General features: G+C 39.5%; 1 protein-coding gene across 1 annotated transcript; it reads left to right on the top strand.

Moving 5' to 3' along the window:
* Positions 1-1,041: 1,041 nt before the first annotated feature.
* Positions 1,042-2,263, top strand: LOC123959236 (GTPase IMAP family member 7-like). Its single transcript, XM_046033186.1, has 2 exons — positions 1,042-1,084; positions 1,167-2,263. Exons 1-2 carry the CDS (start codon positions 1,042-1,044, stop codon positions 2,261-2,263), a joined length of 1,140 nt encoding a protein of 379 aa, XP_045889142.1.
* Positions 2,264-13,775: the final 11,512 nt, after the last annotated feature.

Genomic DNA, 13,775 nt, shown 5'->3' with positions numbered 1-13,775 from the left:
ACAGCTGCTTTACTCCAAACAGGTTCCTTGTATGAGTGTGAGTGAGACCGTTTGGATGTTGAAGAACACAGAACATGAATAAAGGTCAGGTGATTTAAATGTGACGCTATGCTGAGTAAATGCGCACAGCGTCTCTCTTAATGGGGAGGGGCTTCACCCTATTTCACCCACCCGTAATTTTACAGAGCATATATGAGTCCACATGATCCTAAAGACTTTTTAGATAAGTTTTTTATTGATAGACTATACACCTAATTACAGAGGTCTGCACCTAAGTGACCTCATAGTTGTTGCTGTTAACATTAATGTGTTTAGATAGAAAGGTTGTTTTTTACTATGATAAAACAAACTGACATATGTCAAGTTGACTTTATAATCCTTGGATTTGTAGATTATCGTGTCTTCTCCCTGTGACACCTGACTTGAACTGTCCTATCACAGTTAGTTTTAATAAAATTGTTGCTGAGTGCACCAAGCAGGCTGAGGAACCAAACGCAGGAGACAAACAGGATCAGCTTTAGTTTGCAGGCTTTTTAATTTATAAAACTCAAAAACTCAGGATTCAAACAGTCGTGGCTAACAAAGTCCAAACAGAAGCAAAAAACACATCATGTATTCCAAAGACACAGAACTGGCAGAACCGACAAAGACTGAAGGAACAAGCAAATATTTAAAGACCTAAATGCAGAAAAACAAATGAAACAACCCCCTAAATAAAAAAATAACAAGGACAGGAAACAGGCAGACTGAACCCAAGACATCATACAGGAACTGGAATGAAAACACAGAAAAAAAGGAGACAGATAATTGAATAACACAGGCAAACTCCACAACACACAGAACAGACAAGACCAGACCAAAATGCATAAACACAACTGAGAGATGTTCCAGGATTCATGACCAGCACAGACAGACAAGGACAAGCAGAGTAGGATAACTAAAACAGAGCAGACCAAAGCAGAATTATACTAATCAAATAAACTACAAAACAAGCAGTGGTAACAAACTAACCCTTAGCAGACAGGCAGACAGAAAACAAGCATGAATCAAACACTAGACAATAACCAGGATCGTGACAGTGACAGTATCCATGAGCTTATTCTAAGATATTTATTAGAGAGAGTTAAGATGTTCCTCAGTTCCTAAACAGATTTATTGTCCAACAGCTTTAAGAGGTTTACTGATACAAATTCATTATTCTCTTCTAGTGCCAAACTCAAGGAAGATCATCATTCTGGGAAAAACTGGAGCTGGAAAGAGCAGCCTGGCTAACACCATATTTGGAGAAACCAAATTCCAAATAAACAATTTCACTGATTGCAAAATGCATTGTTCTCAAGCAGAAACCAAATCTGTCAACGGAAGAAGCATCACTTTGATCGACACTCCCGGTTTGTTTGACACAGGCGGGTTTCAGGACGACATGAAGCCTGAGATAGTGAGGTGTTTCACAGAGTGCGCTCCTGGGCCTCATGCTTTTCTCATTGTGCTTAAAGTGGGGAAATTCACAGAGCTTGAGGAGGCTGTCATCACTAAAATATGTAAATGTTTCTCTGAAGAAGCTCTAAAATATTCTGTAATTGTCTTCACTCATGGTGACCAGCTCCCGGAAGGAATGAAAATTGAGGAATACGTCGATCAAAGTGATGGTCTGAGTGATCTGGTGAAGAAGTGCGGGGGTCGGTGCCACGTGGTCGATAATAAATACTGGAAGAAACAGCAACAGGATGAGTACAGGAGCAACCGGTTCCAGGTGGAAGAGCTGCTCAACAGCATAGACAAGATAATGATGGGACACAACGGAGGCTACTACACAAATAAAAAGCTACGAGAAGTTGAAAGAGACATACAGAAAGAGGAAGAGCGCATTAGACAGTCATCAGGAAACATGTCACAGGAAGAGATCAGACAGCAGGCTAAGAGCAACGTCTTTAAGAAGAAGGTGGACAAGTCGTCTCGAACATGGAATAAATGTTTAGTGTGTTTCACAGTCATGGCGGGATTAGTGGTTGTCTCAGCTGTGTTGATCAATTCCAAATCTGTGAAAGCAGTAAAGGAAGCGCTATTTAAGGAATCAGCACCAGCACTGGCCACAGTGCTAAAAGAACAAATAACTGAGACCGCTGTAAACCTGTCTCCACCACCCTGTGAAATAGCAGAGGTAGTTGAGGAAGCTATCGCACCAGTGAAGACAATACAGAAGACATTTGAAGTTGTCTGGAACAAACTTCATGCTTTATATGAAAGTTTATACAATCCTTGAAATCCATTTGAGCAAACACTGAAGTCTAAAGAGCGGTTGACACTGACACTGTAATGTGATTGTTTTTCTTAAAGTACTGAGTAAATTAAAAGTAAAGGGAGTAGTAGAAAATGTTATTAAAACTGGAAATACGTACGTGTAACTGGCAGATTCAATATGATTAATGATCTCATATTTAGAAGTGTGCTTTGGGTCACGGACTCTCGATGACTGTGTGTTGTTTTAAGGGGGGGATACCCCCAGTTTTCAGAAGAACTACTGTTGTACTATCTTCTGTAGCTCAGGAGGAGACCCTGATGATGTTTTTTGGCTTGAGCTTGAGACTCGTTAAAGCTGCGTTACAAACTGGAGGCGTGGGTCTATAAAGAAGTGGACATTTGCAATGAAAGACACTTTTGGAGCTTGATTCATACTAGACTCTGAACTCTGCATATCTCGGCCACTGCTTTTTTTTAATTCGCTGTGTTCTAATCAATCTCTTGTGAGTCAGCTAACTAAATACTGAGTCACTGGTGTACTCTTTAAGGGCGATGCTTTTCTTTTTTCTCTCAAAACAGTTTTCATTACAATATAATATGAATGAATTATGCCACAATAAAACTGTTGATTATTCACAGGTCTTTTCAGTTGTTTCTTTTTTTCATATGCTGCTAAAGGAAAAGGTTGATATATATTTTCTTATGGTCAATCAATTTGATTAAAAGACCAACAATGGCCCCTGGACATTAATGAGCATTTTTATAAATGTTTTTACATCTTCAACAGGAAAAAATGTGCTCGGTGCTGTCTGGTTCTGTGTGTCAGGTGAGTTGGAAAGTAATATGGGACTGAATATTGTGAGTTTTGTCTTTTTTAAATTGGGTTTGTTAATATGCCAGCTTTAACCTTTAAGACTTCTCTTCCACACCACAGAAAGGGAATTATAAATAAATATCCTTTCAAACGTCTACATTATCTCTTGCAATGGTAATCTACCTGTATACGTTTTTACATCTACCAATGTGCTGAAGTTCTGGGTAAAGTGACAGCTAAGTAATGTATGTAACCCAGTGACAAACACCCTACCCTTAAAAGGTATGAAAGGTTGTAGCTGTTACCCTTGCTTTTTGATTCGACATACTGTATGTAAAGCCGTAAAGAATACATAAAGAAGTATTTATTATGTGAGACACTGTTGAATCTGAATGTTATTATTTTTAAATCACATTTAGCTGTGAGGAAATATGGAGCTTTAAAGGCAGCGAATGTAGCCGTGTTCCTGAGGGACCCGCATCATATCTATTGTGGCTGCATTTACTTTCCAGCTGTTTTCTTTACACTGAGGACAATTACTGCGATTACATCCCAGTCATCCCATCTGTCAGCTGACATGCAGAGTCAGGCTGGGTGGAATATTCAACTATTGGCTTCTTCAGTTATTGTCAGTTCATACACTTCATACAGTCATTAATTTAGAGTAGTGTTGTGAATTGCATCGTGGCAACAAGGATAGCGGATGTGATAAGCATTTCATTTATTTGTAATTGCAATGAGGAAAAAGTGTTTTTGAAGGAAGAAAGGAAGGAAGGAAAGAAATTCAGGAAGGAAGAGGGTTTCAAATTCTATGGCAGTACACCACCTGACATAAGGTTAAAGGCAGTCAGGCAGGTGAAGTAGCAGAACAAATCTGTACCACAGAAGATTATTTCACCTGATTTGGAGATGCAGCTTGTTAAGTGTATTACAAGGTCAGCTGACATTTATTTTGGTCTGTTGCCAAGTGAGTTCAGAACATTTGCCTACCAGTTTGCTGGGACACACCAGGGGTCTCATTTGTAAACGGTGCGTACGTACAAAACAGGGCTGGAAACGTGCGGACGCCGCTTCCCAAGCAAAGGTTGTGATCTATAAGAAACAAACTTGACGGGAGAATGTGCGTCCTGTAAGTAAACTCTGAACCATGTGCACGCACATAAAGAGGAGAAATGAGAAACGGCGACTCACACGGCAGAAGGATGAAACTGTTTGAAGTGAATAGGCCTACTATTGTGTAAAATAAATCGAAATATTACCTCTGAGTAGTATAGGCTTAAAGCCTAAAGCTCCCTCACATGTGCCACATTTCAAGTTGACTGTGATTTATAAAGGGAACTTGCTTACAAGTGTGCGTACGCACGGTTTTATTAGTCTGAATATTTTTTGGCGTTCGCCATTTTTGGCTTTTGGGTGCACGGACACTTTTCGTGAGGTGTCTACGGACAGCGGTGAAGTCCGCGCCTATGTGGACAGAAAATAAAAAGGCCAGCAGTGTGTGGTTTACAGGCTTATTTAAAGCTGCACACAACACTGTTGCTGAGAAAGCCGTAGGCAACTAGCTCTGCCAGGGTAAGTAGGGTAAGTGTTAATTCTTCATTCGACAATGAATGAATGAATCTAATCTTTTATCAAGGACACACACCCGGTCCAAAACATACAATAAAAACAGTCAAACAAACAAAAAAGAAAAGATAGAGCACATGGTTACATAGGCCCATTTGCATATAGGTTAAAATCCAATGGTTCCACATTCTGGAAAATAACCTGACTGAACTTAGTGCCTAGTTTGCAAAATCTGATAACCTACACATACACATGTACTTTAGATTGCGCTGCACAGCAGAGCAGGTGGGCACGCTAACACTGACAAACACATGGCTTGCACGGCTACATTGTTGCACCTTAAGCAGCAGTCTCATATCATCATTATATGGAGCTTCTGCATTCTGCTCTTTCTTTAGCACCGCCACAAATAGGCAGTTTACATAAGCGTGCAATATGCTATAAATTTGCAAATCAACATATTAGCGTGTGCATACCACACTGTGCAAATATCTCTATCATCAGACAGGTCATCAGTTATATAATGTCCCAAATATTCAGCTTCACCACACATTTTAGAGGTATAAGGACAAAGAATTACCAAATTGTCTGGGTACATGGTTTCATGGTTGATGAACGTGTTACCAACCATACCACCTGTTCCACAGCTGTTTAACAGCTTTGATATATAATCCATATAAACATTGAAGAGAAAGGGAGACAAAATGCTTCCCTTTCCAACTCCATTGCATACACTGAATGGGGGAGACAATTTTACATGTTTTCAAAGGTCAGGACAAACTGTTCCAGCTTATTCAAATTTTACCCATGAGAGTAACCAACAATGCCCTGCCTCTGAAAACTCAGGACAAATTTCTCATTGATGTTCATCTGGGAGGGAGAGAAGCAAGATCCTTTCGTCTGTTTATAAAAGCCCACTTCATGGATCCAGGGACTGTGAAATGCGTGCTGACTTGGGCTGGAAACTCATAGTTCCACCCAAGATCATAACTACCAACCTGAGACCAGATCTGGTCTTCTTGTCAAAATCCTGTTGACGCGTTTCCTCGTTGAAATGACTGTCCCCTGAGAGGAAGCTGTGGAAGAGGCCTCAGAACGTAAGAAGTTGCGCTATGCAGACGTGGAGCGAGGTTGGAAAGTGGAAGTACATCCAGCGGAGGTGGGGTGCCGAGGCTTCGTTCCCAGTTCCCCTCTTATCTGCTGTGTTGGACTTTGATTGGCTCTACCTGGTGTTCATATCCAAGACTGACTCCATGCTGCTGAATCTTGGGGGATTGTAACAGCAAGTCATATTTAATGAATTAACACTGTTTAACAGTGCATTGTTTCTTCCATAACTGATGTAATTTCCTCTGAACCGCTTACACCATCAATATTCGTTAGCAAAGATGTTTTACAGTTATTCATTCTTTAGTTATTAGGACTATTGTTATGCAGTTTCCTTGCTAGTGAGTCAGACCTCATTGCATTTTCATTCCTCTTAATGAAACGTAGGGCATATTTAATTAGGGACCATGTTTATGTCTGCCTGGCTCAGGTCAAGCTTTGAAAGCCCATCTTGCATCAGTATGAAGCTTTTCGACATGTTCATTCCAGCCCGGCTTTGCTTTGTACTTCTTTGTTTTATTCAGAGGCCTGGTTTGGGGTGACCACTGTCCATAAACCTGACAAAGTGGTGGCCAGACATGGATTCAAACAAGTAGGGTCACTGACCTCCGCTAAAAGGGGAACCGTTGTCACACTGGCCTGTGCTGTCTCAACCACAATGAATAGTATACCTCCATATTTTATTTTTCTCTCTGTCAACCTTAGCAATCATTTCGTGATCAACAGGCCATCTGGTTGCAAATGAGGGAAAATCCCTCTGGCTGGATGAAAGACACCCATTTGGTTGATTTCCTCAAACATTTCCATAAACATGCAAAGTTCTCAAAGGAGACTTTCGGGAGAAGACAGCTCTTTTCAACCGGCTTTCAACCCTCTGGCAGCCTCGATTCCGGCACATTCCTACACCACAACCATCGCCTGTCTCCACTGAACTGCCGGCAAAGCTAGTCTTTTCCAGCTTTACACAGCAACCTCCAACAGCACTCCAGCCGGCAGTCATTGGCCATCTTTATCTTACCCCATCCTTACGCCCCAACTACCCGCCCACCTGTCCAAGGCTCAGTTCCACTGCGCCTCCACCTTGCTTCATCCCCAGACCACCTACTCTACTACCAGAAAACTCTGCACAATCAGCCCACAGTCCGATTCCTCAGGAAGCCGACAAGGGAAGGCCCGTACTGTACCAAGGCAGCAGAAGGGTTTGTAATAACTACAATAATTCAGGTTGCAACGTTTCAAGTTGTCGTTTCCTCCACACCTCTTTCTTTCTTGGCGGCACCCTTGCCAGAACCAGCTGTCTCCATAACCCCACCCAGCACGATTCTGACCACGCGGATACCTCAAAACACTGATCTCAACCAAGCCCTGAAGACCGTCCGACATTACTGGCACGTTGGTTATGGAGTTTTACTTTTCAACTTTTCATGGAATGGGTTCCTAATACATAACCGTCACCACCAAATTCGGGCGCAAGAGCAGTCCCAAGATATTTTATGCACTTCCTTTCAAGCCTCCCTCAAATCTCAAATCAGAACATCCACCGTCCAGGCACACCTCAGTGGATAATCCCCTACATCAGACTCCTTTCTGAGCTCCTGCCTCTTCCATCTTTCATCCCCACATCCATGCGTTGCTTGTTTTTTTGCTAAGTCCAGCAACACTTTTTGGGGATCACAAAGTAAGACACTTATAGAGACATGCCCCCATCCTGAGTCTCGAGCCCCGGGTTCCTAGCCGCTCCTGCCACCCCTCTTCATCCCTACCTTCCCGACTCCTCATCCCTCCCCTTCGACCCCTTCTTCCCTTCATTCCTCCTCAACCCCTCCATTCTTTCCTTCCTGGACCTTCTCACTATCCAAATAAACAACCCATTATACTTTATATGAACCATAAGATAGTAGTAGTGGTGTTCTTATTTTTTGTCAGAACTTCCCTTTTGAATGCCCTGGAAATCCTTAACCTTATTTTTTTGTACGTGTAGGATCAAGTCAGCAAAAATAAATGTAACATTGTGAAACGTCGCAGTTTAATTAGGTTTAGGCACCAAAACTACCTGGTTAGGTTAAGAAAAAGGTCATGATCTAAGTTAAAAATTACTGCCTTACTTGCATGGATTAAATTACGTAACTGAAATATTGCTGCTTAATGTACATAACATCACAACAAGAATCAATGTTGACTTTTTGTTTCACACAGAAAACAAACGCCAGTCTCCCGGGTGTAAGTCCAATTTCTGACCCATCCTTCCACCACAGCCACCTTCTTACTCTGACTTTTCTGTTGTTTATAGTAGTACTTTAAGTGTTGAACTAAGATGGAAAAAGGTGCCATGTGCGTCCGTACCAGATACTGAAGAACGTAACAAAGCTGAACCCACAGTGTATGTGGCAAACATGATGACAATAATAATGTTAGATGATATTTTGTTTAAAGACTAAATGAGGTTAAAAACTTCAGTGTTATTATTTGTACGTAATAGTCCATCTACCCATTTGTGTAGTTGGTCTGGTGGGCAATAGCAACAATAGATCCCTTCTCACGCCTAAGGCTTGTATATGTTGGTTTTAAGTTCAGCTGGACTAAACTGCCACGCTAACGAAGTAAAATGTAAATTCAGTAACTAAATAGATCTGGTCCTATTTCTATTAACGTGAGGCTGATCATCTGATGGAATGAGTGCAAATAGTTTAATTTAAAAAAAAAAACTGACATGGATTCAAACAAGTAGGGTCAATGACCTCCGCTGAAAGAGGAAGCCTTGTCACACTGTCATATTTTTCAACAGGCCACATGATTGCAAATAAAGGGAAATCACTCTGGATGGATGAAAGACACAAGTGCATGTCTGACTTCCTGAAAAATTGCAAAGTGCTCCAAATAGAAGCCCTGTTTCCTCCTTCCTTCTTATCTGTCCATTGATGGACTCAACCATTAGACAGTGGGAGTAGTGTTTTCATGTTTTCTGATAATCCAGTGTGACAACTAACCTGCTGGTGGGGAAGATTGTTACAGGTGCACCTTCTCTATTCTCTCCAACTCGTAATGAGACAAGATATGAAGAGGTAATCAATACAAAGCAGCTCAGCACGATGGGTGACTGTGCCTTATATTCTGCCGCTCCTCGGATTTGGAATGCCGTCCCTGACCATCTGAGGGCACCTCAAACTATTGAGACTTATAAAAAAGGACTCTTTTTAGCAGAACTTTTACCTTGCTTTTATGATCTGTAGCACTCTGAGATTTGTTTTAAATGTAAAGTGCATTACGAATAAAATGTAGTATTATATTATTATTAAATTATGTGCCAAGGACTTCCTTTCCTATATTATGACATTTAACTTTTAGAGCATTACAGAATAATAAAGTTAACAGCTTCCCTCACCAATTGAAAATAGGAAATGCTGTTACAACAGAGAATAGGGACATGCTAAATGCTTTTAATGATCATTTTGAAAAGGCAGGACATATCTTTGAGGACACATTTGGTGAAACCTGTCTTGTTCAACATACTTCCCAGGTAGCAATAGGTGAAATTCCCCATGGCGAACCCAACTCACAGGAAGCTTGGAATAATTTATTCCTGGCAGAACCTAGATCCCAGTCACTACAAGGGGAAGTGGTTTCTTCTTCTGTTTCTTCTTTGACCTTTGAGCTCACACCATTCTCTGAGTCAGATGTTTTGCACGTTTTGCAGAGCATTGACTCCAAGAAGGCAGCAGGGACAGATGGACTTAATCCAGTTTTGTTAAAAATGGCAGCAGATATTATAGTGAAGCCACTCACTTACACCTTTAACCTTTCCATTTACACAGATACAGTGCCTATTTCATCACTCCATTACTGAAAGCTGGGGATCCATTTGACACAAATAATTATAGACCTTTCTCAAATCTTTCAGTTTTAGCAAAGTTTTTGGAGATTTTAGTGTCTTATCAATTAAAAACTTTTCTTGGTTCAGAAAATATACTTAACAACATGCAATCTGGTTTTAGAGATGGCCACAGTACAGTTTCTGCCTCTTTAAAAGTCATTGATGACATAAAAGCAGCAGAATAACTTTGATAAAAAGTTATTCTGTATGGCTGTGTTCATTGACCTTACAAAGGCATTTGGTACAGTAGACCAATCAAAACCCTGTTGAATATTGGTGTTGGGCACAGAGCTGTAAATTGGTTTCACAGTTATCTTTCTGAACGGATGCAAATTGTAAGGCATGGGAATGTAACATCTGACCCTGTTGTTTTAAAAAGGGTGTCCCACAAGGATCAGTTCTGGGCCCTTTGCTTTTTATCATCTATGTAAACAATGTCTGCAGTGAGTTTAAACACTCACAGTATCATTTGTATGCAGATGATAAAATTATGTATTCTTGTGCCCCTACACCTGATACTGCTTACGGAAATTTGCAGTTAGACTTTGCCTCATTACAATCTGCCCTGTTTGATTAGAAGCTACATTTAAATGCAAAAAAGACAAAGGCGATGATATTTGTGCCTGTAAATACTAAAGTCCCAGCTCTTGCTCATTGCAAGATGAAGCCATTGAACTTGTTGATACTTATAAATACTTGGGTATCTGGCTGGACAAAGGTTTTACCTTTAAAAAACATATTGAAGCTCTTACTACAAAACTTAAATTTACCCTGGCATTCTTATATCGCTTAAAATCTTGCTTTTTTAGGACTGCATGGAAAAAACTGGTTGCAGGATACAGGTTCATCACAAATGCTTGCTATCAGACACATCACTGCATCTTATACAGTAGGGTAAATTGGCCGTCACTCAAAGTGCGCAGGATGCTACACTGGTACATTTTTATTTATAATACTATTTTAGGTCTTTTGCCTTCTTACATCTGTTTAAAATTTGTTCATGTGCAAAGTACATATCATTTAAGATCTAGTGACGGACTACTGTGTAAGGTACCAAGAATGAGGACAGAAGCAGGAAAGAGGAGTCTGTCCTACTATGGCCCTTTGTCCTGGAATGAACTCCAGTCTAGGCTTAATATCGGTGCACTAATTTCCATAGCTGCTTTTAAAAAAAGAATATCTGACGGACGTATACACTTGTTTTTAATTAACGGTAGGTAGATCTCTACATTTAGTCATTATTTCATTTGTTTAAATATTTTAAACTCATTGCATTTTTGTCTATCTAAATATTTTGTACACTTTGTGCAAATCTGTATTGTTTTTAAATTTACGTAATATATTGTTTTTCAACTTATGGTTGTGCTGTGTTTTATTTGTGTTATACAGGACTCCCTTGTAAAAGAGATTGTGTCTCAATGGGACATTTCCTGTTTAAATAAAGGTTATATATATTATACCGTTGTGATGTATAGTGCCCAGTAAATGTTAGACAGTGTGACAACACACCCCTCTCTTGGAATAGTTTATTAAACTACTTTAATACTTTTACTTCAGTTCTTTTTCATAGGAGTACTTTTACTTGAATAAGGATTTTCAGTACTCTAACCACCAGTACTGATATGGGTGAACATGAGACAGACAACGGAGATGAGGGCAAGACCAAAACAGAGTCGAAGCCACGTTTCTGCTGCCGCACCACCAGACTGCAGCAGCTTTTCCCCAAAGATATGAGATATTCAAACTTAAATTCATCCTCTGCACTGTAATGTGACAAATTATCCTACCTTGTACCTTGAAAAAGAAAGCAAGCAGCTGTAGATTGTGAAGGTGGGCTGTATGTCTAAATAGATTACCATTTTACTTTTTTACATAACCATTTCTCGCTGTGTCATTCCACAGCCGTAAACACTAAGGAGCTGTCTAACTAGTTTGCAAAAGTAAAACAGACAAACGATGAGACTGAACCAATGATCACTGGAATAGATACTGTCACGATCCTGTCCTGAGCGTGTCTGGGTTTCAGTCCTGTCTGTGTGTCTTGTTGTGGAGTCTGTGTTTTTGTTCCATGTCTGTGTTCCTAGTCCTGTGCCTTAGTTCATGTCTTAAGTGTTTACTCCTGGTCTGTGTACTTCTGTGTTTTGCCCATGTCTGTCCTGAGTTCTGTTCAAGTCTTAGCTTCTGTCTGTGCTCCTTGTTGGTGTTAGTTCATTTGTGATCTGTCTGCTTGTTTATATTACTCTGTAGTTTAGTGTTGAGTAACTTGTGTTGTCTGTTCATTCCCTGTCTGGTTATTGTCTCATGTCTGTCCTGTCCTGTCTTGTGTTGCTACCCGTTACCTGCTACCTTTTGGATGTACCAGTTCCTGTACTCGTGAGTTCTGTTCATGCCTGTTGTCGTGCCTGGGATAAATAAAAACTTGAACTCCATCTCAGCTCACAAGTGTCTTGCGTTTGGGCTCACTCCTGCTGCACTCACTCAGCAAACCCTGACAGATACAGTATGTAGAGATGATCTTCTTAGTAGAAAATTATAATGCAAAGCTAGGGACATATCCCATAAATCAAGAACAACAAACAATGTGTAAATTCTTTGTGTTTCTGCATAACTGCATTAATCGTAAAGCACAAAAAACTTGAAATTGTAAAACAATATATTTCTGATAATACAGTAGTACTGGGCCTGCTTTCTCATTCTCCTGTTATATATGCATATTTCAATAAAGTTGCAACTGCAATACATATGATTGAGAGTTTAGGAGATTTCTTTTATTAATCTTTTTCAGGAAGTGATTAAGGGTATGAATGAAATTAGCCTACCTATATTTATTTCAGTCCATATCTTATCATCACAGGAATCTACATTTTTAAGATTTCCGTTTTTACTTAATTTCATCATAGAGCTGTAAGGTGTTTGTATTAATTTGTATGATAGTCCAAATAGTAGTAGTAATAACAGTTTATATGTAAAAATGAACTTGAATTCATTGCATTATTTATTATGCTCATGATTTTTTTTTTTTTTTGCCATAATTTGTATAATCAGGCCTGTATTAGAACCTCACATGTGAGAGTCATTTCATTATTCAGCTACCTCCAAACGAGTCAAACAGGAAACTAAAGTATAGTCAAACCACAGCAAGAGAGCAGGAGGAGAAACATCCAGCAGTAACCCCGGTGGCCGACAGTGATGTCTTTTTGACAACATGGACGGTGAGCTTGCTTCATTGCTGTAGCTGTGAATGAAGTATTCATATTCTTTATGCAGTGAAAGCAGCAACGTCATACTGTAATAGTAGTTAATTAAGTACGTCTTGCATTGAAAATGTACCTAAAGTAAAAGCATTTAAGGATTATCTGGAAAATTTACTTTTAAAAAAAATTAAATTTACTAAATTTACTACTAAAAAGTCAAAGAAAAGTGTGAATGAATGTGTAGAAAGTAGAATTTTACTGTTGTAGCCGGTTGAGGTGGAGCCACCTTTAACTACTTGGTGTACTGTTGGATTAATCTTTAACAACACATCATATTTTAATCCTAGCTTTAATATAACCAAGCTGCCAGATAGGTGTAGTGGAATCCTCTGAAATGTAGTTGGGTAGACGTACAGTATAAGCAGAATAAAATATAAATACCTAAGTGGAGTTCAAGTTCCTAAAATGTGTTCTACAGTGAGTAAAGGGATTTGTTGTACATGACTCTGCTACACACAGAGCTTTATCTATCCAGTAACTCAGGTGTAATCACTGTGATGATCGCTTAACTTTTTATCTGGCGCCATCGTCAGGCCAACATACTATCTGTTCGATAATTTCAATATTTGCAAAACAAATGACATTCAGCCTCAGGTGTGCAATGGAATACAAACCAATCAACAAAAAACAAGTGCAACATAATACTAAACACATAATGTTGTGTGCATTTCCTTTGCATGTATATACTGTTTAAAGACAGAGAAATAATTGTCATTTATCATATATTTTTCATATCAGTATAAAAGTAAATGCATGTATAATGTGTATTGTATTTAACTTAATCTATGAGTTAGATTTTTTATTTATTACTGTATCTTCCGTTCTGTACTTTTTGTTTCGTGTTAGTTAGCAATTGTTGCATGCTAACATACTAAAATAAAACAGTGACCATGATTCACGTTAAGCCACAAGGCGCATCAGT

The sequence above is a fragment of the Micropterus dolomieu genome, linkage group LG20 (genome assembly GCF_021292245.1).
Source record: "Micropterus dolomieu isolate WLL.071019.BEF.003 ecotype Adirondacks linkage group LG20, ASM2129224v1, whole genome shotgun sequence".
In the NCBI taxonomy this organism is placed as follows: Eukaryota; Metazoa; Chordata; class Actinopteri; order Centrarchiformes; family Centrarchidae; genus Micropterus; species Micropterus dolomieu.
The sequence above is the reverse complement of the archived record's forward strand: the minus strand, read 5'-3'. Positions and strand labels throughout refer to the sequence as shown.

Excerpts from the sequence above, each read along its gene's own strand:
- LOC123959236 (XM_046033186.1), top strand. The coding sequence starts at position 1,042 with ATGAATCAAACACTAGACAATAACCAGGATCGTGACAGTGACA. Across the intron at positions 1,085-1,166 it reads CCAGGATCGTGACAGTGACA|CTTTAAGAGGTTTACTGATA; the intron begins GTATCCATGAGC and ends ATTGTCCAACAG.